This window comes from Sapajus apella, unplaced genomic scaffold (assembly GCF_009761245.1).
Source record: "Sapajus apella isolate SASKATOON/1434 unplaced genomic scaffold, GSC_monkey_1.0 scaffold37, whole genome shotgun sequence".
NCBI classification, from domain to species: domain Eukaryota; kingdom Metazoa; phylum Chordata; class Mammalia; order Primates; family Cebidae; genus Sapajus; species Sapajus apella.
In genome coordinates this window covers 15167913-15195487 of record NW_022436977.1, presented here as the reverse complement: position 1 = coordinate 15195487, position 27575 = coordinate 15167913, and the positions used below count along the sequence as shown (strand labels likewise).

The window sequence follows — 27575 nt, the reverse complement described above, 5'->3', positions numbered from 1 at the left end:
TGATTTAAACTTCTTCATTTGTCTTCACTCTTCTGTACTATCCCGTTTCCACAATTTTTCAGCTCTACTGGAAGAAGAAAAGATGGCAACTCCATGAGAATACTTGGTTTGGCTTGCCATCTCTTCTCTTTCCTTCTTAAACTTTACTATAGAAATTGGAGTTGCCATCCTCTCTCCTTCCAGGAGGATTTATGTCACTTGTATATATTACAGCAAAATTCAATAGCCACATCTTCCAGGAAGCTATCTGTAGCTTTCTGAATGAAATAAAAAACAACTTTTTCTCTCATGTGGCATTTCAATTTAAATAATCATATATATATACACACACACACATACACATATGTATATACACACACACATCTATACATGTGTGTATATGCATGTATGTTATGGATGGATATTTGTGACCCCAAAAATGCATATGTTGATATCCTAACCCCCAATATGATGGTATTAGCAGGTAGGGCCTTTGGGAGGTAATTGGGTCATGAGAGTGGAGCCTTCATGAAAGGGTAGTGCCCTTATCAGAAGAGATAGGAGAGAGCTCCTTTCCTGACTCTGCTCTCTTCCATATAAGGACACAGGAAATGATGAACATCCGCAAACCAGGAAAAATGCCCTCAACAGACACTCGATCTGCCAACACCTTTATCTGGACTTCCCAGCCTCCAGAACTGCAAGAGATAAATGTTTTTTAAGCCACCCAGTCTGTACTATCTTGTTATCAGCAGCTCAAACACACACACACACACACACACACACACACGATCCAAAAATTTCAAACCCAAAATGCTCTAAAATGTGAAACTTTTTGATCACCATGACACCACAAGTGGAAATTACTATACATAAATACTTAACACAAACTTTGTTTTATGCACAAAATTATTTAAAATATTGCAGGCATGGGCCTGCACAGTGGCTCATGCCTGTAATCCAAGCACTTTTACAGGTTGAGGTGGGCAAATCACTTGAGGTCAGGAGTTTCAGACCAGCCTGATAAACATGATGAAACACTATCTCTTCTAAAAAAATAGAAATATTAGCCTGGCATGATGGTGCCAGCCTGTAATCGCAGCTCCTCAGAGGCTGAGGCACAAGAATCACTTGAACCCATAAGGCAGGTGTTGCAGTGAGCCAAGATTGCACCACTGCACTGCAGCCTGGGTAACAGAGTGAGACTCTGTCTCAAATACATACATAGATATATATATATATATATCTCCATATATATATTTATATATGTGTATTTATATATATATCAAATACATATATATGTATACATATATATATACTCTTACTTGCAGTAAGAGAATCAAATGTGGTCCTAAGAGAAAGGGAGAGAGATTTCATGCTGTGTGTGTGTGTGTGTGTGTGTGTGTGTGTGTGTATCTCAAATATATATATATGTATATGTATGCATTTATGTATAGATATATATATCCCAAATACATATATATGTATTTATATATGTGTATATGTATCTCAAATACTTATATGTATATGATATATATAAATACATATGTGTATATATGTACATATATACATATACATATGTGTATATATGTACATATATACATGTGTATATATGTACATATATACATGTGTATATATGTATATGTATTTGAGATATATATACACATATATAAATACATATATACATATTGAGATACATAAAAATACACATATAAATATGTATGTATTTGAGATATATATATAATGAATACATGTATATATATTTGAGATATACACACACACACATACACACACATACACACACATGGCATGAAATCTCTCTCCTTCTCTCTTAGGACCTCATTTGATTCTCTTACTGCAAGCTAACTTTTATTAAAATGACTTTCATATGAGTCTTTTCCTCTACAGATTGGAAGCCCCTATAGAACAAAACCATGTCTTACTCATTTTTTTGCATTGAATATAAGGTACTCAATACTTGTTTGCAAATATAATTTATTTTTAAATGTCTACCTTTTGAAGATGGCAAATTAAGCCATCTTAAGCATAATTGGGAGAATTTTTTGTAGCATTTCTTTCTTGACACTTTCTATGCTTTCTCTGTAGGTGCTACTGTTGCCTTGCGGTCTAAATTTTCAGCCAGCCAGTTTTGGGATGACTGCAGAAAATACAATGTCACTGTCATTCAGTATATCGGTGAACTGCTTCGGTATTTATGCAACTCACCACAGGTAACATTTCCCCCATTTTAATATTATTTTGAAATGGTTAAGATGGAAATTCAAGTCACTTTGGGCTGTGCTAGGCTTCAGCTGATTTGTGTATGTCAGTTTTGAATTTAGGATACAATTATCATGAAAAAGTGCTTGGCACTATACCTGCCATATAGAGGGGACTTACTAGGTGGGAGTTAATATCATTATGATGATTATTATTTCCTGCATTTTTACTTGTTTTCATATCGTAACCTCCACCTAGCATATCCTGCACTTCCCTCTCAGCTTACTAGAAGCCACTGTCAAAGCCCAGTTCAAATGATACCTCATACATTAAACCTATTTGGGTCACTCCAACAAAAGTCATTACTCTTTTCCCCTATGTCATTTTATTTCTGCCCTCTGTGGCCCTTGTTACATTGCAGGGGTCTGTGTTCATACTCCCCATCCTTCCTTGGCTGTAATATCTTCAATGGCTGGAACTACATCTTGTCTCCTTGCTTTCTGTTATACCAAAGACATACAGGAAACTTTTACTTAATGTTGTTTAATAAGTAAATCCCTGTGTGACTTTGAAACCAGCCAGCCAAGTCTGTCACCAAACTGGGAACAGATGCCCCACGGCAACTCCAATGGTCATGGATCTGCCCTGTTTGCAGATGTTCAGCTCTCAATAGGGTTGTTCTCAAGAGCTCCTCCTGCCCAGTCCCTTAGCTCTCATCAGAGATATAGTATCAGATAGGATTTATTATCAGTGGCACTGCTGACATTTTGGCTTTTAATTCTTTTATGTATGGACTTTGTGCATTGTAGAATGGTTAACACCCTTTGGACTTTACCCACAAGATGCCAGTAGTAACCTCCCCGCCTCCCCAGGTCATAATCATCAAAATGTCTCCAGATACTGCCAAATGTCCCTTGGCAGACAAATGCTACGCTAGTTGAGAACCGCTGGACTAGACAATGCAATAAATTCACCATATTCTAATTCCTTTAATCTATTCCATCAACTTAAACTCAAAGGATCACTAAATTGATAAATTGCTGTTGATAAGCAACTGCTGTGCTCACCTTACATACCAGCTGCTGTGTGATGCAGAAAGAAGTATCAGATGCCCTTCCTCCAGGTCTCTCTGGCCTCACTTTACTTGGTCTCTGCCTAGATGTCACCTCATTAGAAGAGATGCCTCTCCTGCTAATAATCATATCACCTGCACCTCGCTGTCCAGCTTGTCACTGCATTTCATGGCACCTGTCACTCCTGATATAGTAAAGGTTTATGTGATTATTGTCTGCCCCTGTCACCCCAATTAAATGAAAGTCTCACCTGAGCAGGGGCTCTGTCCACTACCAGTTCCACAGTACCAAGATCTGTAACTGGCACATCACAGGCATCAGCAAATTTTGCTGAATAAATCTCTAAATCCTTGCCCCTGAAAAATGTATATTTGAGGCTGGCGTGGTGGCCCACACCTTTAATACCAACACTTTGGGAGGCCGAGGCAGGTGGATCACGAGGTCAGGAGTTCGAGATCAGCCTGACCAACATGGTGAAGCCCTGTCTCTACTAAAAATACAAAAATTAGCTAGGCATGGTGGCGTATGCCTGTAATTCCACTTACTCAGGAGGCTGAGGCAGGAGAATCACTTGAACCCAGGAGGCGGAGATTGCAGTGAGCCAAGATCATGCCACTGCACTCTAGCTTAGGCGACAGAGCAAGACTGTCTCAAAAAAAGAAAACGTGTAGTTGAGTTGAGGGAGCTAAAATGTTTCCCCCAGAATGTTTGGACTTAGCACATATTATTCTAATTTTGATATAGTCAGTAGACTCTTGAGGGTCATTATTAGCAGTGAGCTGGGTTAGGGCCTTTTCTACAGCAGTTTCTGTTAATATCATTATTGAATTTTTTTCACATTGATATTCCACGTGGCCCTCAAGATAGCATGTCTCTCTATTAAAATCCAGAAATCCATATGGGGCTCTTCTGCTGGGCTTTTCTTCTCTATCTTAAAGGCACCCCCTTGTCAATTAGAAATCTCCTGGGGAGTGTATGTTGTTTCTGTTTGTTCTAATGGGAGCTTCCTTTGGACTGGAGGAAAATAAACATGTTTGTGTGTAGTTATCTTCAGGCTCACACATATCTGCATACACACCTGCACACATTCTACATGCATGCACTCTCCCTGTTTTTCTGTTACTGTTGTCTCAAATACTTGAAAACAAAGACAATTTGATTGGGGTTTTACAACTTCAAAATATACTATGATTTAATGTGTAATCTTGAATGACCCCTGGGCTTCCTATTTGCCAGTGCTTCCCCACCTCTGAGTTCTGTTTGTCCAGAAAATACTTACAAAAAATGTAATAAAAGATCAAAGTTATCTCAAAAAAAAAAAAAAAAAAACCTTCAGTTAAATATTTTTTAAAATCATAGGTCATTAGTGCATGGTGGCGCACACCTCTAATCTCAGCACTTTGGGAGGTAGAGGCGGGCAGATCACTCGAGGTCAGGAGTTCAATGCCAGCCTGGCCAACATGGAGAAACCCAGTCTCTACTAAAAATTCAAAAAATAACCGAGCATGGTGGCACACACCTGTAATCCCAGCTACTCAGGAGGCTGAGGCAGGAGAATTGCTTGAATATGGGAGGCAGATGTTGCTGTGAGCTGAGATTATGCCTCTGCACTCCAGCCTGGGTGACAGAGCAAGAACCTATAAAAAAGGAAAAGAAAGAAACAAACAAACATAGGTCATTAGATAAGCAAGAGAGCTATGAAAAATGTTTTTTAAAATTTAATCATATGTCATAGGAAGTAGGAGTCCAGATTCTATGGGGTGTAGGGAAAGATTATATCAAAAAGACATTGTAAAAAAAAAAAAGGGAATAGGCCGGGTGCAGTGACTCACACCTATAATCCCAGCACTTTGGAAGGCTGAGGCAGGTAGATCATCAGGTCAAGAGATCAAGACCATCCTGGTCAATATGGTGAAACCCTGTCTCTACTAAAAATACAAAAATTAGCTGGGCATGGTGGCGCATGCCTGTAGTCCCAGCTACTCGGGAGGCTGAGGCAGGAGAATTGCTTTAACCCAGGAGGCGGAGGTTGCGGTGAGCTGAGATCGTACCATTGCACTCCAGCCTGGGTAAAAAAAAAAAAAATTCTTCTAAAAAAAAAAAAAAAAAAAAAAAAAAAAGGTGGATAAAAACTAGAATGAATGGGGGAAGGGCCTGGATCAATGTAATCAGGAACTTCCTAACCTTTAGAGTTGCCTAGAACACTGTTGCTAGAGTGGCTAACCCTACCAACGACCCCCCAAGCACTGGTTGTCAGGGAGGCAACTTCTGCCTTAGCAGAGCAGCTAAACCAAGTGACACCCATCCACAGACACACACGGCCCAGCTCATCAGGAGAATCTGGGGCCAGTGTTGGGAGCTGGAGCCACTGTGCTTCTCTGCCCTTTTCTTAACCATATTCAGTAGCTTCTCTGGTAGAGCAGGGTGCTATGGAGGATGCTTCCAGCCATTCTCAGGTCAGTGGTTCAAATTTGGCTCCAGGTACTTAAAGCAGTGCTGAAAGCAAGTATTCTGGAGTTAGTAGGCCTGAACCCTGGCTCTACCACTGGACAAGGATAGCTAAGCTCTCTACATTTCAACTTCCTATCAGCCAACAGGGGAATAACAGTACCTACCTCACAAGGGGTCTATAAAGACAACATGAGATGATATATGTAAAGCATATAGCAAAGTAGCTGGAACTTAGTAAATGCTCAACACGTTACCATTATTATCGTTATCATTTTTTCTTTTTTTTTTTTTTTTTTTTGAGACGGAGTTTCGCTCTTGTTACCCAGGCTGGAGTGCAATGGCGCGATCTCAGCTCACCGCAACCTCCGCCTCCTGGGTTCAGGCAATTCTTCTGCCTCAGCCTCCTGAGTAGCTAGGATTACAGGCACGTGCCACCATGCCCAGCTAATTTTTTGTATTTTTAGTAGAGACGGGGTTTCACCATGTTGACCAGGATGGTCTCGATCTCTTGACCTCGTGATCCACCCGCCTCGGCCTCCCAAAGTGCTGGGATTACAGGCTTGAGCCACCGCGCCCGGCCTATTATCGTTATCATTTTCAATGCCTAACAGTGTGTAGCTCGTAATCGGCGCCCCATATATATTTATTGAATGAATCAGTGAAAATTCTGCCCACTTACACAAGGGAAGAAATAAGGGAAAACATTCTACTTAGTTAATCACTCTCATCTGAGGTTGAGTAGGGGACTGGATAGCAAAGCTATTGACTTAAGTGATTTTAACAATGTTATAGTGAATATTTTCTAGCCATTCTACCTGTCTTCCCACATTGTATTTGGGCCTTTGCTTTCAGAGCACCTGTCTGTAATGAAAGGCCACTCTGATTTATTTCTTGCAGTGTATGGCTGTCAGCTCCTATTTGGTTTGTGTAGTTGCCTAAAAACAGTCATCTAGGGAAAGTTACTTATTGGAACACAGTATTGCTAAAGCTCAGTGTTTTGTTCCTCCAATTAGAGACTGAAGCTACAGCAAGGGGTCTCAGTGAGGCTTTATGCCATCTCCTGGAGAGTGGGAGGAGAAATAAAGGGAACCGAAAGAGTTCCAGGAGTCACACATAGAACCATGATATTTGGAAGAAGAAATAAGATTGACCAGAACCCTGAAAGAGCTGAATAGACTCAACTTACCTCTAGTGTTGTCTGCCTTCCCCCCAAAATTAGATAACCTCTGAAGTCCCTTCCAGCCTAAATTTCTGTCTTTGCATCAGCTTCATTCTGTTCAAAAAAGAGAATGGATGGATGTGTTGCAGCACAGAGTGGAGATTGGCCAATATGACTGAGGACCAAGACAGAGGGAGACCAAAAGAAAGAGGGAAGGGGAACAGAATCGGGAAGGTTTGCCAGGGAAGGTGGGCTTGAAAGAGTTCAGAGAAGTTCTGCAGCCAGACAAGAAAAGAAGGACTTCTGGCTAGCAGGAAAATCATATAAGCAGTGAGATGAAGGACCCAGCACACTGAGAATTGCAAGCAGTGTGTCAGGAAGTGAAGCTGAGAGGCTGGGTCAGGTGGCAAGGGCTTTACTCTGCTGAGACTCACATGTGATCATGGCAAGCCCTATGGTAGGAGAATACACAGAAGGACAAAGGACCTCTTCTGTAAAGCAAACAGGTGGAGCCTTCTCCAGGCAGAAGTGTAACATATTAATCATTCAGAACAGGGACTTTGGAGTTTTTCTAAGATAATAAAGACCTTCTGCCCTTTCACCTCTTGGAAGTCACTGCAAAACAAGGAATTTCTCAAAAACACACACAAGCACCATCATCTCAGAAACTAAGAGACATTGCAACCATGAACTACATAGTATAGGAAACTGAAAGTGGCTGGCATAATAGGCTGAGAGGGGTGAAACTTAAGAGGCAAGTCCCAAGAAGGAGGAAGCCAGTTGCCTTCCAGACAGCTGAGAAGTTGCAGGTTCTGAATACAGCTGAAGGTCAGATGAAGTGTCAGACTTAAAAACAGGAGAATTATTTGAAAATCTGTGTAAAGTAAAATACTGAGGATGGGGGATCATAGCAGAAGGGAGGCAGGACTAGACTGCCGCTCCAGACAGAGCAGCATGCGGAGGCTTGTGAATTTTAGCTCCAGATCGACTGCAAGAACTGACCAGCAATCCTGAGAGGACCCACAGACCCTCCAAAAGAAGGAGACTGCTCTAGAGGACCTGGGAGACACCCCAAATACTGTGAGTGCCCCCACGTGGAAATGGGAAAGGGAGACATTCCTCTCCCAAACACACACTGGAGAAGCTAAAGGTCTGTTTGCAGGAGAATTTCCTTACTTTACCTAGAGCTGAGTCAAGTTAGAGAGCCAAACCTAGCAAAATACAAGGGTAGAGGAAGGAACAGAAAGGCCCAGAGAACTTGCCGAATCCCCAAGCAGCCCATTGCTGCCTGGCACCACAGGGATCCATCAGGAGGATAGCCAGAGGGGCAAAGGGTAAAACCCCACAGGGAGAAGGACTTCTCTAGCTGAACTTTGAACGGGACAAGAAGACTCCTGGCCAGAACTCAGGGGAGGGCAGGGATCCAGCTTGCAGAATCCACAGTCAGGGAAGAACTAAAGCAGTTTTCTCTAACAGCTGGGAGGCAGAACACCTTGGGCAGGTTTTCAAACTTGACTCACCCTCTGCCTGGAAACAGACTGGGGATGTTGCAGGAGACATGGTGGGAGTGAGACTGGCCCTTCAGGTTGCCTGGGAGGTAGGCGAGGCCTGTGACTGTCTGCTTTCCCCCACTTCCCTAACAACCTGCATGACTCAGCAGAGATAGCCATAATCCTCCTAGGTACACAGCTCCAGTGACCTGAGAATCTCACCCCCATCCCCAACAGTAGCTGCAGCAAGACCTGCCCAAGGAGAGTCTGAGCTCAGACAGACCTAGCCCTGCCCCTATGTGATGGTCCTTCCCTATTCACCCTGGTAGCAGAAGACAAAAAATATATAATCTTGGGAGTTCTAGGACCCCGCCCACTGCCAATCCCTCTCCACGCTACTACAGCTGATGCTTTCTGGAAAGCACCACCTCCATTATCAAGAGAATTCACCATTATCAAGCCACCACTACAAGAACCACTAAAAGGAGCTTTAAATCTTGAAACAAATCCTAGAAACACATCAACACACAACCTTTTTAAAGCACAAATCACATAGGACCTATAAAACAAAAACACAAGTCAAAAAGCAAAAACAAAAGTACACAGGCAACAAAGACCATGACGAAAGCAACAGTACCTCACATTTCAGTACTAACATTGAAGGTGAATGGCCTAAATCCTCTACTTAAAAGATACAGAACCACAGAATGGATAAGAACCCACCAACCAATTATCTGCTGCTTTAAGGAGACTCATCTAACACATAAGGGCTCACATAAACTTAAAGTAAAGGAGTAGAAAAAGGCATTTCATGCAAATGGACACCAAAAGCAAGCTGAGGTAGCTATTCTTATATCAGACAAAACAAAGTTTAAAGCAACAGCAGTTAAAAGCGACCAAGAGGGACATTATATAATGGCGAAAGGCCTTGTCCAACAGGAAAATATCACGATCCTAAACATATATGCACCTAACACTGGTGCTCCCAAATTTATAAAACAGCCACTAATAAATCTAAGAAATCAGATAGCAACACAATAATAGTGGGGGACTTCAATACTCCATTGGCAGCACTAGACAGGTCATCAATATAGAAAGCAACAAAGAAACAATGGATTTAAACTATACCTTGGAACAAATAGACTTAACAGATATATAAAGAACATTTCATCCAACAACCACAGAATACACATTCTATTCAACAGTGAATAACCTTCTAACTTTCACCAAGATAGACCATATGGTAGGTCATAAAACGAGCCTCCATAAATTTAGGAAAGATAAAACTATATCAAGCACTGTCTCAGATAACAGTGGAATAAAACTGGAAATTAACTCCAAAGGAACGTTCAAAACCATGCAAATACTGGAAAATTAAATAAACTGGTCCTGAATGAGCACTGGGTCAAAACCAAAATCAAGATGGAAATGAAAAAAATTCTTCAAGGCTGGGCATGGTGGCTCATGCCTGTAATTCCAGCACTCTGGGAGGCCAAGGCGGGCGGATCACCTGAGGTTGGGAGTTTGAGACCAGCCTCACCAACATGGAGAAACCCTGTCTCTACTAAAAATACAAAATTAGCTGGGCATGGTGGCGCATGCTTATTATTCCAGCTACTCAGGAGACTGAGGCAGGATAATTGCTTGAACTCAGGAGGCAGAGGTTGCAGTGAGCCAAGATTGTGCCATTACACTCCAGCCTGGGCAATAAGAGTGAAATTCCATCTCAAAAAAAAAAAAATTCTTCAAACTAAACAATAGTAATGACACAACCTGTCAAAACCCTGGGATACAGCTAAGGTGGTGCTAAGAGGAAAGTTTATAGCCCTAAATGCCTATATCAAAAACACTGAAAGAGCACAAACAGACAATCTAAGGTCACACCTCAAGGAACTAGAGAAACAAGAACAAACCAAACCCAAACCCATCAGAGGAAAGGAAATAACTAACATCAGAGCAGAACTAAATGAAATTGAAACAAACAAACAAACAAATACAAAAGATAAATGAAACAAAAAGCAGGTTCTTTGAAAAGATAAAATTGATAGACCATTAGTAAGATTAACCAAGAAAAGAAGATAAAATATCAAAATAATCTGATTAAGAAACAAAACAGGAGATATTACAATTGACACCACTGAAATACAAAAAATCATTTAAGGCTACTATGAACACCTTTACCCACATAAACTAGAAAACCTAGAAGAGATGGATACATTCCTGGAAAAATACAACCCTCCTGGCTTAAATCAGGAAGAATTAGACATCCGGAACAGACCAATAACAAGCAGCGAGATTAAAATGATAATTTAAAAATTACCAATAAAAAAAAGTCCAGGACCAGACAGATTCACAGCAGAATTCTACCAGACATTCAAGGAATTAGAACCAATCCTTTTGCTACTATTCCACAAGATAGAAAAAGAAGGACCCTCCTTAATTCATTCTCTGAAGCCAGCATCACCCTAATACCAAAACCAGGAAAAGACATAACCAGAAAAGAAAACTACAGACCGATATCCTTGACGAACATAGATGCTAAAATCCTTAACAAAATACTAGCTAACCAAATCCAACAACATATAAAAAAGATAATCCACCATAAACAAGATGGTTTCATACTGAGGATGCAGAGATAGTTTAACATGTGCAAGTCAATAAATGTGATACACCACATAAACACAATTAAAAACAAAAATCACATGATCATCTCAATAGATGCAGAAAAAGCATTCAACAAAATCCAGCATTGCTTTATGATTAAAACTCTCAGCAAAATCAGCATACAAGGGATATACCATAATGTAATAAAAGCCATCTATGATAATCCCACAGCCAACATAATACTGAATGGGGAAAAGTTGAAAGCATTCCTTCTGAGACCTGGAACAAGACAAGGATGCTCACTCTCACCATTCCTCTTCAACATAGTACTGGAAGGCCTAGCCAGAGCAATCAGACAAGAGAAAGAAATAAAGGGCATCCAGATTGGTAAAGAGGAGGTCAAACTGTCACTGTTGCTGACGATATGATCATTTACCTTGAAAACCCTAAGGACTCCTATAGGCTCCTAGAACTGATAAAGAATTCAGCATAGTTTCTGGATACAGGAGTAATGGACACAAGTCAGTAGCTCTTCTATATACCAGCAGGGACCAAGCAGAGAATCAAATCAAGAACTCAACCCCTTTTACAATAGATGCAAAAAAATAAAATAAAATACCTATTTTATTTAAAATAAAATAAAATAACCGAGGAGTCAAAAGACCTCTACAGGAAAACTACAATACACTGCTGAAAGTAATCACAAATGACACAAACAAATGGAATCATATCCCATGCTCATGGCTGGGTAGAATCAATATTGTGAAAATGACCATACTGCCAAAAGCAATCTACAAATTCAGTGCAATCCCCATCAAAATACCACCATCATTCTTCACAGAATTAGAAAAAACAATTCTAAAATTTATATGGAATCAAAAAAAGAGCCCACATAGCCAAAGCGAGACTAAACAAAAAGAACAAATCTGGAGTCATTACATTACCCCACTTCAAACTATACTATAAAGCCATAGTCACCAAAACAGCATGATACTGGTATAAAAACAGGCATGTAGACCATTGCAACAGAATAGAGAACCCAGAAATAAAGCTAAATACTTACAGTCAACTGATATTCGACAAAGTAAACAAAATCATAAAGGGGGGAAAAGACACTATATTCAACAAATGGTGCTGAGATAATTGCCAAGCCACATGTAGAAGAATAAAACTGGATCCTCATATCTCACTTTATACAAAAATCAACTCAAGATGGACTAAGAACTTAAACCTGACACCTGAAACTATAAAAATTCTAGAAGATAACATTAGAAAAACTCTCCTAGACATTGGCTTAGGCAAGGATTTCATGACCAAGAACCTGAAAGCAAATGCAATAAAAACAAAGATAAATAGCTGTGACCTAATTAAACTAAAGAACTTTTGCTCAGCAAAAGGAACAGTCAGCAGAATAAACAGACTACCAAAAGAGTGGGAGAAAATCTTCGCAATCTATACATCTGACAAAGGAAAAATATCCAGAATCTACAATGAACTCAGTAAGAAAAAAAAAATCCCATCAAAAAGCGGGCTAAAGACATGAATAGACAATTCTTAAAAGAAGATATACAAATGGCAAATAAATATATGAAAAAATGCTCAGCATCACTAATGATCATGTAAATCAAAACTACAATGTGATACCACCTCACTTGTGCAAGAATGGCCATAATCAAAAAATCAACACTATTGGTGGAAATGTAAACTAGTACAGCCACTAGGGAAAACTGTGGAGATCCTTAAGGAAAAAATAGAACTACCATTTGATCTAGCAATCCCGCTACTGGATATCTACCCAGAGGAAAAGAAGTCATTATTCGAAAAAGACACTTGTACATGCATGTTTATAGCAGCACAATTCACAATTGCAGAATCATGGAACCACCCAAATGCCCATCAATCAACAAGAAACTGTGGTGCATACATGCACACACACACACACACACACACACACGCAATGGAATACTGTGCAGCCATAAATTAACAGCATTTGCAATGAATTAACAGCATTTACAATGACCTGGATGAGACTGGAGACTATTATTCTAAGTGAAGTAACTCAGGAATGGAAAACCAAACATCGTATGTTCACACTGGTATGTGGGAGCTAAGCTATGAGAACGAAAAGTTTAAGAATGATGCAATGGACTTTGAGGACTTCAGGGGAGGAGTGGAAGGGGCACAAGGGATAAGAGACTGCAAATATGGTGCAGCGTATACTGCTCAGGTGATGGGTGCACCAAAATCTCACAAATCGTTACTCATGTAACCAAATACCACCTGTACCCCCAATAACTTATGGAAAAACAAACTAAAATCTGTGTAAGAAGTAGCTGGACCTGTTGTTCCCCTCTCCCACCATGTAGGAGACAGGAGGATTTTTCTCTGGAGAGCTAAAGCAGCTTTGACTGAAGTACCCCAAGAATAGAGGAGGGCAGGGGTGAGGCACTGAAAACAGAGATTAAAGAAGTATCTACATACTGACCAGGGAGACCCCCAGCAACTTTCGCCTACACAGATACTGGAACTCCAGTTGCCAGTTTATGCTTGCAGGCAGGATATTGGAGGAGGGTAATTTAGGAAGAACTAAACTTTCCCAGAAAAGACATTGGGCATTGCCTCACTGCCTCATCAACCAGCAGTGCAGCCCACCTAGTAGTAGCCCCCCACCACCCCATCCCCACAGAACTGCCCAAACATCTTTCTGTTGCTTTACTCTTAAATCTGAATAGACAAAGAATCACCAAGCACCTGAGGAAAGCCTACAACAGGAGAGATCATCAAAAGAAAGAAGCATCAATTCAGAAAACAGGAGACATTTTTTAATTTATCATTAATATCCTCAGAGAGACTGGAGAAGACATTATATCTGTAAAACAAGAATAGTGTACTGTTTTAAAAGAAAAAAAGAATCAGTCTTGAAAATTAAGATGATGTTTAAAAATCTTTAATTCTTAGAAAGGTTGGAATATAAAGTTGAGAAATCTTACAGAAAGTTCAAAAGATAAATTGATGGAGATGAGGGGAAAGTAGATAGGAAAATTAGAGACTAATCAACGGGGTCCCATATATATTTCATTGGAAATCAGAAAAAGAGAATAAAGTGGAGAGGAGGAAATGATCAAAGAAATAATACAGGAAAACATCCGAGGGTGGGCAGACTGAAAGAGCTAATGGAGTGCCCAGTAAAATTAGAGGGGGAAAAAGAAATTGTGCTATGATGAAATTTAAGACTACCAGAAAAAAAAAAAAAAAGATAGTGAAAGTTTGACTTGTCAGCAGCAACACTGCCAGCTGAAAAACAAAGGAGTAGTACTTTCAAAATTCTAGAAATGAATTATTGCCCAATTAGAATTCTATATCCAGCCAAATCATCACTCAGGTATACAATATTCAAAGTCTACACACACACACACACACACACACACACACACACACAAATTACCATATACATATTCCCCTTCGGGAAGTTACTAGAGGAAGTATTCCAACCAAACAAGAGAATGAAAAAAAAGGTAGAGGAAAACACAGGATCCAGGAAAGAGAGACAAAGGGACCCCCCAGGCTTAGAAAATATCTAGTCCAGATTGGAGCAAAGGAGACAAAGAAGCATAATGGAAAGTAGGAAATTCCATCAGCAAAATAGATGTCATCATGAGGAAAATTTTAGTTAGAGGCTGTTGGAGGGTAAGGGAAAACTTACAAATAGAAACTAAGGAAATTAAGCAAATGGGCAGAAAGGCAATTAATTCCAGGAGAAATAAAAACTTGTTCATAGCATATTACTTGGCTCCTCAGTGGTGCATTATGGACAGAATAATGTGAGCACTGAATATTGATTTAACCAAGAACTGTGATACTGGAAAAAAGGGAGACAGAATGGAGCTAAATCCTCATCTGTGGCAATAGAAAATATGAAATTGATGAAAAAAGAGAAAGAAGTATAAGCATTTAATTTAGAAATACGCAGATAGCGAGAAGCAGCTACAAGAATTAAGTGTTTGCTTCTGGGTGGTAAACTGGGGGTAAAAGGTGAGAACAGGTAAGTGGTGTGAATACAGCATTGTTTGTTTAAGTGCCTTTCAGGACTATTTGATTCTTATCTTATACTATGTGTGTGGTACTCTCTCTTTGTTGCTTTTTTTCCTTTTTTCTTTATTTTTGGGGAGGTGGGATTTATTGATGGGCATGAGTAAGGAGGGGGATCACAGTGGACATCCTCTCAAGTGCAGAGCTTTTAAAAAAATTAAGGAAAAGAGCTCTCTGAAGTCACATTGATTCATATTTGAATCTTGGAGTAACTGTTTTGCTACCTTAGTGATCTTGGGAAAATTATTTTAAGCTTTTTGAGCCTCCATGTCCTCAATGAGTATTTGCCATGCCTCAAAGGCAAATACTTTATTAGGTATCACCTTTCATAGGATTCCTTGGAAACAGGTCAACTGCCTAACCCAAGAAAAGCCCTCAATAGAAGCTTTCTGCCTGCTCTAACTACCTAACACCGTTCATTCCTCTCTGGACACCTTGATCTCTTGGTCTTCATCAGTCATTCAGCCCCAGTGTGAATTTAGTCCCCTTGTTTCCATATTTCACCTTAGCTCTAATGCAAAGAAGGTTTTTATCTTGTTTAAAAAAAATAAGCAGGTGACCCTTGACCTAGAAATCAGCTCCTCTGTGGAGTGGCTTTGGTGATGGAGAAACTCTGTTTCCCCTATGGGAAAGGAAAACTTCAGTCATACTCTTTCAGCCACTGGTGAGCAAAAGCTTAGGTGAGAACCAGACATCTTAGAAGGCTCCAGGATCTCCCATTTGTGCCCACAAACATTTCCAGCCTTAATCCCTTTTGCTAGTAAGATTCCTCAGCTGGATGATGAAAACTGAGCCCATGGTGTTGTAATTGTCAGCTTAGCTACCTGCCACTGGCAGGTGACAGCTGCACCTGTGAGGCTGGTCAGTTTCCCACACACCCAGTGTGCCTGCGGCCTCCTGCACCCTAAGCCCTGCCCTGACCCCACCACTAATTATTGAACAGGGAATGAGGTTTCCTGGTAGAGATTATTTATTTTACTGCCAGGATTATGCTATATGCAAAGTACAGGTCCAGGCACTGAGGATGACAAAAAGATACATGCATATTCAGCCTCAAAGAGGTTTGCCATTTAATGAGGGAGATAGTTGATCACCATCCAAAAGACAAGGAAATAAACAAAGTGGGTGGGAGAAGGGCCACTGGTGGGCTGCACGTAAGATAAGGAAGACCATGGGTCTACATGTGGGAATGCTGCTTTTGGAGCTTCTCATGCAAGCCTGGGAGCAGGTAAGCACCCAGCTTAGCTGATTTTCTTTAAGCAAAAGGAAGTCTTCAAATATGTGTGATGTTTTATCCTTGGGGCAGCAGTGGGAGGAGGTGGTCTCTGAATACTGACAGTCTTACAGAAGAGGACAGTGCCTTGTGGGCAGGGTGACCCTACAATTCATTATCCAAACAGGGACACTTAAGAGTGAAGGTAATGAAAGATAACCAGCACTCCAGGATAGGTATAGCCAGGGCTTCCCCTTGCAAACAAGACATATGATCTCCTGACTTATAGGAGCTTAGTAATTATAAAGCAGAGTAGAGCCAGTGACCTAGGGACCAGCAGAGAATAGATTCTGGCTGGGCGCCATGGCTTATGCCTATAATTCCAGGATTTTGGGAGGCCAAGGCAGGAGGATAGCTTGAGGCCAGGAGTTCAAGATGAGCCTGGGCAACATAGTGAGACTTCATCTCTACAAAATTAATAAATAAATTAGCCAGGCATGGTAGCACACATCTGTAGTCCCAGCCACTCATGAGACAGGCAGGAGGATGATGTAAGCCTGGGAGTTAGGACTGCAGTGAGCCATAATTGTACCAGCCTGGGCAACAGAGCAAGACCCTGTCTTAAAAAAAAAAGAGAGAGAGAGAATAGATTTCTACTCATTCTGAATGTCTAGGTCTCCTGCAGGTTCAAAAGGCTTCTCAGGCAATTCTCCCAGACACCCTGGGTAAGAGCCATTGGCAGGGGGCCCTGGTCTCTCTTTACACATTCCCTCCTCAGAATGACTGCTCAAGGAGCCCATGTTCACCAATGACCAGCATTAGTCCCCTTCTCTGGTTAGGACTCCTGAAAGAGCCACGTATGTTCTGGCCAAGCTACTTAAAAATTAAATGTGTATTTTCTGCTTCCCTGGCCCCTTAGCTCCTCCTGCATGGAAACCAATTCAATTTGTCTTGGTGTGATTTTTAATTGCCATGCCAAAGTCCCCACATCCTTATGGTTCTTTTCAAAGAGTAATTCTTATTTCAAAACCACTTCACAGTAATTTCACAGTGTAGGAAATAATGTAGAAAATGCTCTAAGCAATTGCTGTTTCATCAAAGAAATTAACGGTTGTTATAAGAGGAGAGCCCTAATGACCTAGCACTTTTACCCTATATCATTCTGCATCCTGATAGAATAAAGGTCATAGAGTAACAAAATTTACAAGGTAAAATTATACCTACTTATTTTGTCTCTTCCACCAGCCTGTGATTTCCTGGAGGACATAAATTACATTATTCACATAAGATATCATTAAAACCATCACTGGGCTGGTCTAAAGGTAGTGAGTTATCTCAATTGATTGTTCACAGTTAGAGATCAAACTTCTTGTTCTATTTTTTCCCTTCATCTCACTACTGTACTTGACTAGTCTTTTTTAACAACTAAAAATAATAAAATAAATAAAACCATCATTGACGTGGACATATTTGTGGGTCTCCTAAATGAATGTGGTTGAATGGAAGGCAGCCTGGTCATAGCCCCACCTCTGGGACTATGCTGACACCAGAAAGGCCCCTTTCAGTCCTTACACCCAAAACAGATTTTCCTCTGTGATCTTTATGTATAGCAAAGCATATTCCTCCCAGGCCACCTGAGGCAACTGGGAGGTGGCCTCCTCCTCCTGTTCCCCTTCCCATCCCACTGGGACAGTTTTGTTGTCTCGGTTCAGCTCTGCCTGGTCTTACGAACTCTGGGGCCTACCTCTTAAACCAGGCAGGGCATGGTCAAGGCTCTTCCCTCCAGTTCCCACAGCCTCCAACATTGCTCTTTAATGACTTTGTGGAAAATGGTTCGCTCTATCTCTCTCACTGGACTGTGTTTCCTGTTTTCTTTTTCATTGTCATAAAAATTCTAGACACAGGCCGGGCGCGGTGGCTCAAGCCTGTAATCCCAGCACTTTGGGAGGCCGAGGCGGGTGGATCACGAGGTCAAGAGATCGAGACCATCCTAGTCAACACGGTGAAACCCCGTCTCTACTAAAACTACAAAAAATTAGCTGGGCATGGTGGCGCGTGCCTGTAATCCCAGCTACTCAGGAGGCTGAGGCAGGAGAATTGCCTGAACCCAGGAGGCGGAGGTTGCGGTGAGCCAAGATCGCGCCATTGCACTCCAGCCTGGGTAACAAGAGCGAAACTCCGTCTCAAAAAACAAAACAAAACAAAACAAAAATTCTAGACACTGCTTAGGGTCCCATGGGTAGTAGATTGTGTCCATCTCTGACAGATCTCTCCCATGTGGCTCCTCCTTTCTAGAAATGTACTGATGCTCACCAGCCTCATCAAGAAAACTATGAACACCATTATTCACATTATTCTAACTTTAGATTGGATGTGGATTAAATGTTGGCATCACCTGGTTCTGTCAGATTGCCTCATCTGGCTCCTTAAAAACCAAAATGGGAAAATTCACATTTTGGTTATTAAATCAGAGTTCCAGCTGTCAGACCATATTGCTTGTGCTAGAGGAACGATGAATAATGTGTGTTGGTAGCAAGAAAAAGGCAGACGCTAAAGGGTATTTGTAACCAACATAACTATGTAATAAAGGCAATGTTAGTATAAATTAAATACATACAAAATAAAGGCAATTATTAATACGTAAGTATAGGCTCCAGAGATGTTTCAGTTTGGTCTCCTTCTTCTCCCCCTACCACAGAAACCAAATGACCGTGATCATAAAGTGAGACTGGCACTGGGAAATGGCTTACGAGGAGATGTGTGGAAACAATTTGTCAAGAGATTTGGGGACATTCACATCTATGAGTTCTATGCTGCCACTGAAGGCAATATTGGACTTCTGAATTATACGAGAAAAGTCGGTGCTGTTGGAAGAGTAAACTACCTACAGAAAGTAAGTCCATTGAAATATGAGAGCATACATTGCCAGTTTTCAGAATACAGAGACTTCTTAAAAGCCAAGTCATGAAGATGTTGTTATCACAAATCAGGCAGCATCAGAGGAATGGCCCATTCCTATCACCAAGAGAGGCTTTGCTCATTCTCTGTGATTATGACCTTAAAAAATCAGATCCTCCAGTTAAAAGCATCTCAATTTCTATTAAGAACAATCCATTGTGCCTTTGCCATCTGCAACTTAGGTGAAGTCTTCCTGATGCCCTTTATACTCATATGTGATAAAACACCTGAAGGTTACAAATTCCATAAGCGTATCGTACGCTGTGAAACATAGCGTTTCCCTTTCATTGTGTCGTGCATCACAATCACCTGGGGAGTTTTTTATATGCACAGATGCAAGGCCCCACCCGCTAGGCTTTGGATTCAGTGGTTCTGAGGGGGAGCCCAGGCATCTCAGTGCTAGGATCTAGTAAACATTTATGTCCACCTAATAATTCCACCAGAAAGGTACTTCTTATTTTTAAGCCAGTTCACATAGCAGTCTCTTTTCCCTGTCAGTCATTTTATTGCTTGTGGGTCTCTGTTGTCATCTTTGTACTCAGGCAGTCAGTCTTGCAGATAACCAACTATTCTGCAAATATCCAGAAATGTTCAGCAAATGCTGAGCCTCCACTGGCTTGAGAAGCCACTGCGGTCATTATGCCTCTGGGCAGCTCATCCTGTCTGGCCATGAAACAGCCACAATGGAACTCTCACGCAACCTGTGTCCCCACAGACAGACCAACAGAGTACAGAGGACAGCAGTTCATGTGCATAAGAGGCCAAGCTCTGGAGAGCAAATCTCAGTGCCACCCCACACTAGCTGAGTGACCTTGGGCAGGTCACATATGCTCCTCAGGCCTCAATTTCATCATGTGTAAAACAGAGTTAACAAGAGAAAATATTGAACCCAGTTCCTAGCCCACACTCAATAATGGAAAAGGATTGTTAAAAAGATTAAATAACTTATGAAAAGGCCTTTAGAGGCGATAGCCCAATCCCTGTCATTTAATAGCCTTGAATAATTGTTAGCCGTAATGATGATGGTCACTCCATTTCTTAAATTCTGGCCTAATCTAAAGGTGTTCCCAAGTTCAAGGACCCTCTCTGGCAATGACAGCTCTACCTATGCTACACAGGTCCCTCCACAGTCCTCTAGACCTGCACTGTCCAAACAGTAGCCACTAGCTACATGTGGCTATTTAAAGTTATATTAATAAAAGTTTAAATCTAGTTCCTCAGTCACACTAGCCACATTTCCAGTGCTGAATAGCCACGTGTGGTTAGTAATTACCCTATTGAGCAATGTAGACAGAGAACATTTCCATCAACACAGCAGATTTCTAGGCAGTGCTGCTGCAGATTGAGAATCGATCTCCTACTCCCCATTGGAACTGCTGCTGAGAGGGCCCATTAGTGCTGTGTATTACCTGTTCTTTACTTTCTCATTGCCATGTTTTATTGTCAGTTTTTCTTCTTTAAGCAAAACATTAAAGAAAAAAAAACTTTAAAAAGTAGATGATGACATGCAACTGATGTGGAAGAAACATTCATTACAACCTATAAATTTTTTATATTCCTACAGACAAGATCTACATTTGTTAGCCATAAGTGAAACTTGTTTTTTTAAATGAAGTCATCTTCTATAACTAAAGTATATGATTGGTTGCTTCATCACATAGGCTTGAATATAAATTTGAAATAGACACAGTAATCATGGCTAATAATTATATCCAAATACTGTCATGTTTGCATTTTTCTTCCAACAAGGAAAATAATATATTTATTATTGCTGTCACTGAATTGCTGAAAATTTAATTCTTATGCATTGAATTATATGTTAAATGTGATAGAGTTTTAATACTTTTATAGTCATGGGCATGAAATAATTATGCTTTTGATTCTAAAATAGATAACATTTCTGTAGAAACATGAAAAATCTAACAGTGGCATATTAATATAAGGTTATATAAGATTTTAAAAACCCATCTGTGATATAGCCGCCAAAAGACTCAAGAATGTTCATAACAGTTTTATTTATAATAGTCCAAAACTAGAAATAATCCAAATACCCATTAACAGGAAAATAGATAAATGAATTGTGGTATATTTATACAAGGGAAAATTGCATGCAATAAAAAACACCAACATTGATGGATGAATACTATAGACATATTGAGTGAAAGAAGCAGACACAGAAACATACATTTATTTTATTTATCTGAAGTTTAATTGGGCCAGGCACGGTGGCTCACGCCTATTATCCCAGTACTTTGGGAGGCCAAGGTGGGCGGATCACCTGAGGTCAGGAGTTTCAGACCAGCATGATCAACACGGAGAAATCTCTTCTCTACTAAAAATACAAAATTAGCCAGGCATGGTAGCACATGCCTGTAATCCCAGCTACTTGGGAGGCTGAGGCAGGAGAATCGCCTGAACCCGGGAGGAGGAGGTTGCAGTGAGCCAAGATCTCGCCCTTTCACTCCAGCCTGGGCAACAAGAGTGAAACTCCATCTCAAAAAAAAAAAAAGATTAATTGACAGTGATATAAGTCAGAATAGTAGTTAACTTCACAAAAAAGGGCAGGGGGAAGCTCTCTAGGTGAAATGAAAATATTTTCTCTCTCTCTCTGGGTAGCAGTTTTAAAGGTATATGCAAATGTAAAATTTCATCAACCTATACCCCTACGATGTACTTTATGTGCTTTATGTATGTTATACCACAATTTAAAAGAAAAAAAATTATAAAAGATTTATAATCAAAATTATACATTTTAATCTTGCTAGAAAGTCATAACTTATGACCTGATTAAATATGATGTGGAGAAAGATGAACCTGTCCGTGATGAAAATGGATATTGCGTCAGAGTTCCCAAAGGTACAGTGGACTTTTGTTCAATCAATCTGTGCCCTTTCTTATCTTGACCAATTGATTTTTAAGGACTAACATATTATTGCCACATGGTAAAATTTATCAGAGTGGGGAAAAGCCGGGGTGTCATTTAAGTACCCTCTAATATACAGGAATTCCAAAAGGTGCTAATTTAACACTGCATGGAACATAATTATAGTTTTAAACCTAGCTTAACAACTTCTTGTTTATGAGGTAATGTTCTGTGGGAAAGGATATGTAATTGTGGTTGCAAAACCATTGTTTCAGGTGGTCTTTACCTTTAAGCTTTAACTAGTGTGCATTTATGTAAGTCGGTGTAAATCATTACTCAGTAAAAGATTAGAATTAAAAGAATTACAGGCCAGGTGTGGTGGCTCACACCTGTAATCCCAGCACTTATGAGATTGAGGAGGATGGATCATTTGAGGTCAGTAGTTCAAGACCAGCCTGGCCAACATGATGAAATCCTGTCTCTACTAAAAATACAAAAATTAGCTGGGCATGGTGGCACACACCTGTAACCCCAGCTACTTGGGAGGCTGAGGCAGAGGTTGCAGTGAGCCAAGACTGTACCACTGCACTCCAGCCTGGGCAACAGAGCAAGATTTCATCTCAAAAAAAAAAAATAAAATAATTAGGCCATATGCAATACATATACAATAATGTACAGTATATGTGTGTATGGTATATATATATATGTGTGTCTGTTATATATATGTACATACAACTCACATGTACACATGCATGGAAAATGATACTTCCTACAGCCAGTTTGTTGCCAGTGGGTTTATGGCATTAGTTTTAAGAAAAGGTTGATGTATACATTTGCATACCTCTAGCACACAAAATAACAGTTTACTTTCTTCTATCTTAGGTGAAGTTGGACTTCTGGTTAGCAAAATCACACAACTTACACCGTTTAGCGGCTATGCTGGGGGAAAGGCTCAGACAGAGAAGAAAAAACTGAGAGATGTCTTTAAGAAAGGAGACCTCTATTTCAACAGTGGAGATCTCTTAATGGTTGACAGTGAAAATTTCATCTATTTCCACGACAGAGTTGGAGATACATTCCGGTTGGTTTTTCTGAATCATTGGGCCAAAAACAAACACATGCACAGTTTGGCTTATTCCTAGATTGAAATCACATTCCACTTTGGTTATAGTGCATTTCTTCTCTCTCTTTGGCACATGAGGTCAAATTCCTGTGTTCCCAGAGAATGAGGAATGAAGTGCACGAAGTGTCACTCTGCAGTGCACGGTTAACTTGGCTGAGCAACACCAGATGAGAATAAGCCAGGAAACCTGTATCTGATTTTTGGAGAGGAAAGTCCATTTAACTCCCCTTGTTTGTTCTGTATTACTACTGGTCACTCTTAGGACAGCCAAGGATTTTCACCTTTCCAATCATGGAGGTGTTAAGATAAAATCAGATGCAAACTAATGTGGAGCTGATTTAGTTAAAGAGGTAAGGGGTTCAGAGCCCCTTCCCCCAACACCTTTCATCCCCAACCAAATGGTTTCCCACAAAACCTCCAGGTCAGCACAAGGAAGTTTGGAAGTCCTTCTAATAGACCATGAAATTAATTCCCTACCATAGCACAGTCCTCCAGCCTCAGACACAGCTTCCTTCCTGTGTAAACTCCCTGAGGGCAGGCCCTGTGTCTGCCTGTTCACCCCTAGCACCTACCATGGTACCTGACACACACAATCACTTTTTGCATGAATGAATGAGGAAGGGATGGAAGTTGTCTAACTGCAGTACAAAGACAGCAGAGTGGAATGAGGAGAACCAGGCTCACCTCTCCCCCTGAGCAGCAGTGGTATCAGGACAGGTAACCATTCTGGACCCCAGTTCTTTTGCCCTTGAGATGAGGGTCATGATGATTCTCAGAGTCCTTCCATCTCTACTAGTCCACATCTTAAGATCCATATCACTTTATGTCATCTTCCTGTTATTAAAAAGATACTTCTGGGAGAACTAAAGAATTTTTAATGGTCTGGGCTTGGTGGCTCACGCCTGTAATCCGTTACTTGGAAGGCTGAGGCAGGAGAATCACCTGAACCAGGGAGACAGAGGTTGCACTGCGCCAAGATTGTGCCTCTGCACTCCAGCCTGAGCAACAGTGAGACTTCACCTCAAAAAAAAAAAAAAAAAAAAAAAAAATTTAATGAAAACAAAATTTAACTCTTTATTAACTGAAAAATATCACCTGGTTGGGCTTTAACATTATAATCTCCCTGTAACTAAAGTATGATTGTTTTTTCCTTTCTTGTTGCCATGAAACCCTGAAATACAAATGTGAAGTTCTATTAACGAGAACTTCACAAACTGAATTAAATAGCAACTTGAGTTAGTAAGTGAAAAATTGAGAGGCCTAAACACAGCAGAAAATAGTTGAGATTTCTTTCTGATTTCCAGTGCCTTTCTTAGCCAGGGCTCTATTTTAACATTAGAACATTATTCTGTGTATTGTGTTTCATGTGGTGAGACTGAAATTCCACATTTTGTTATCTAGGTCTATACTTTTCCCTTTTATGTCTCAAGCAAGATACCCCAGCCAGCACTAAGTTGGAGAGTCTGAGGGGCCAAGGTGAGGAAGAGGAGATCGGCACCCTGCAGAAATCTGCAGGAAACACCTGCTTCCATCATTACAATCTCAGCCAGAAACCAACAATGACCTCTGCTAACTTTTGTCCTTTCTTCCAGGTGGAAAGGGGAAAATGTGGCCACCACTGAAGTTGCTGATATAATAGGACTGCTTGATTTTGTCCAAGAAGTGAATGTTTATGGAGTGCATGTGCCAGGTATACACAAAATATAATCTGTGCCTAAACCCATAGAGTAACTGAACATAATTTTAACCTCAAGGCAAAGTTTGTCATTGCTTTCTCCTACCATCCAGAGTTAAACAGCTCTTTCAGCTGCTGGGGAGTAAGGAGCTTATGTCTGGCTTATGTTCCATTATAAAAGCCAACTCAGTACATTAGAACATGGCCTTCTCTTCAGTTCAGCTCCCAGCCATTCTTGGGCTCACAGGCAAAGTCTCAGATATGGGGGCTCCATGCCACATTTGGCACACCTCAAGAAAAGTCATGTCATGCTTAAGAGCTGGGAAACGGTGTCCTGGCCTCTGAACTGGGAGGCACAAAGAAGAGCCAGTGCAGTTGCTAGAAAAAAAAAAAAAAACTGGGGAAAAGTGGATTTTGTACAGTCTCTTCTTTTTAAGATTTCTAAGCCCAGTTCACCCTAAGTTTCAGGATCATCACACAAGAATGTTGTTACCACAGCTTCATCTGCAGATCTGTTTCTGCCAGCAGAGTGGGGGAGAGCCAACGTCTGACCTTGAGTCCTGGCTTCAACACCTGCTGGCTGTTTGACTATGGGCAAATCACTAAAATTAAGGATAATACCAGTCCTGCAGTTAAGATTTTCATGAGAACGAATTCATTTTAGTTACATCAGTGCTAAGCATATATTTATCAATATATACATAAGGGTTGTTATGACAATAAATCACATTAATTATAGGTGTCAGGATTCCAGCCTCCAAATTACTGTCCAAATATAAGGCACTAGGGGTATTATTATTCCTCCACAACTCTTATTTGGGATTCCCACCCATATTCAAAATAGTAATCCAAAAGTCCCTTTTTCCTAAGCTGGGATGGTTCTACATGGCCTTGTGCTTTTTATTATTTAAAGACTACTCAAGGCCAGATGCAGTGGCTCACACCTGTAATCCCAGTAGTTTGGGAGGCCAAGGAGAGCAGATCACTTGACGTCAGGAGTTTGAGACCAGCCTGGCCAACATGAGAAAACTCTGTCTCTAATAAAAATACAAACATAAGACAGGGTGGTGTCTTGTGCCTATAATCCCAGATACTCAGGAGGCTGAGGCAGGAGAATCACTTGAACCCAGGAGATAGAGGTTGCAGTGAGCCAAGATCACACCACTGGGTGAGAGAGTGAGACCCCAACTCAAAAAAAAACAAGAAGAATATTCAAGAATGTCTCTTGCTTGTTCCTCCCAAGCTCTAGGACAATGACACCATGGGAAATATGGCTACATCTTGGTGTGAGAGGGGACAGAATGTAAGGGAGTGTGAATACTCCCATTGGAGAATGCCTCCGGCCTTATGCCAGGTTAACACAAGGGTCTAAGTTGTGGTTGTCAGCCATTGTGCCACACTCAGCTCTTGCAGACCCTTCTTCAAATGTTGTTTATGCTTCTAAATGCCTGATTTTAAAAAGAATAACCACATGTGCTCGCTTCGGCGGCACATATACTAAAAAGAATAACCACACAAAAGAGTATGTATGAGGTGAGAGAATCTAGAAGATGAAATGGAAGGATCTAGCCCAGTATTCCTCAAAGCGGGTTCCCTGGATCAGCAGTGTCAGCATCACCCAGGAGTCTGTTACAAGTGCAATTTCTCAGGCCCACCCCAAACTACTGAGTCAGAATCTCTAGGGCAGGGCCAGGAAGCTGTGCTGGCACAAACACCCCAGAGATTCTTAAAAACACTCAAGTCAGGGATGAGGCTGCTGGCTGCATGGCCAAGCCTTTCTCCCACTGTAAAAAAAAAAAAAATTGAAAATAAAATAAAATAAAAAACACTGAAGTCTGGCCAGGTGCGGTGGCTCACACCTGTAATCTCAGCACTTTGGGAGGCCAAGGGGGGCAGATCACAAGGTTAGGAAATCAAGACCATCCTGGTCAACATGCTGAAACCCCATATGTACTAAAAATACAAAAATTATCTGGGTGTGGTGGTGTGTGCCTGTAATACCAGCTACTTGAGAGGCTGAGGCAGGAGAATCGCTTGAACCAGGGAGTTGGAGGTTGCAGTGAGCCGAGATCACGCGACTGCACTCCAGCCTGGTGACAGAGTAAGACTCCTTCTCAAAGAAAACAGAAAAAAAAAATACTGAAGTCTGATTTAGGGGATGATGAAAATGCACTAGAACTAGATCCTGGAGATGATGGTACAACACGGTAAGTGTGTTAAATGCCACTGATTTTTTTTTTTTTTTTTTTTTGAGATGGCGTTTCACTCTTGTTGCCCACACTGGAGTGCAGTGGTGCGATCTCGGCTCACTGCAACCTCCGCCTCCTGGGTCCAAGCGATTTTCCTGCCTTAGCCTCCCGAGTAGCTGGGATTACAGGCATGTACCACCATGCCCGATAATTTTGTATTTTCAGTAAAGACAAGGTTTCACTATGTTGGTTAGGCTGGTCTCAAACTCCTAACCTCAGGCGATCTACCCTTCTTGGCCTCCCAAAGTGCTGGGATTACAGGTGCGAGCCATCATGCCCAGCAAATCGTACACTTTAAAATGGGTTAAAATGATGAATTTTATGTTGTGTGTTTATCACAATTTAAACTCACATATACATACACACACACACACACACACATACACACACACACACACACACACACACACACACACACACACACACACA

At 40.9% G+C, this 27575-nt stretch overlaps 1 protein-coding gene across 1 annotated transcript in view; it reads left to right on the top strand.

Moving 5' to 3' along the window:
• Positions 1-27575, top strand: part of SLC27A2 (solute carrier family 27 member 2) — a 52125-nt gene that overhangs the window by 19903 nt on the left and 4647 nt on the right. The window contains exons 4-8 of the mRNA XM_032297503.1: positions 2086-2210; positions 18977-19171; positions 22002-22092; positions 22982-23180; positions 24815-24912. Coding sequence (XP_032153394.1) covers positions 2086-2210; positions 18977-19171; positions 22002-22092; positions 22982-23180; positions 24815-24912 — 708 coding nt within the window. The remainder of the gene's footprint in view (positions 1-2085; positions 2211-18976; positions 19172-22001; positions 22093-22981; positions 23181-24814; positions 24913-27575) is intronic.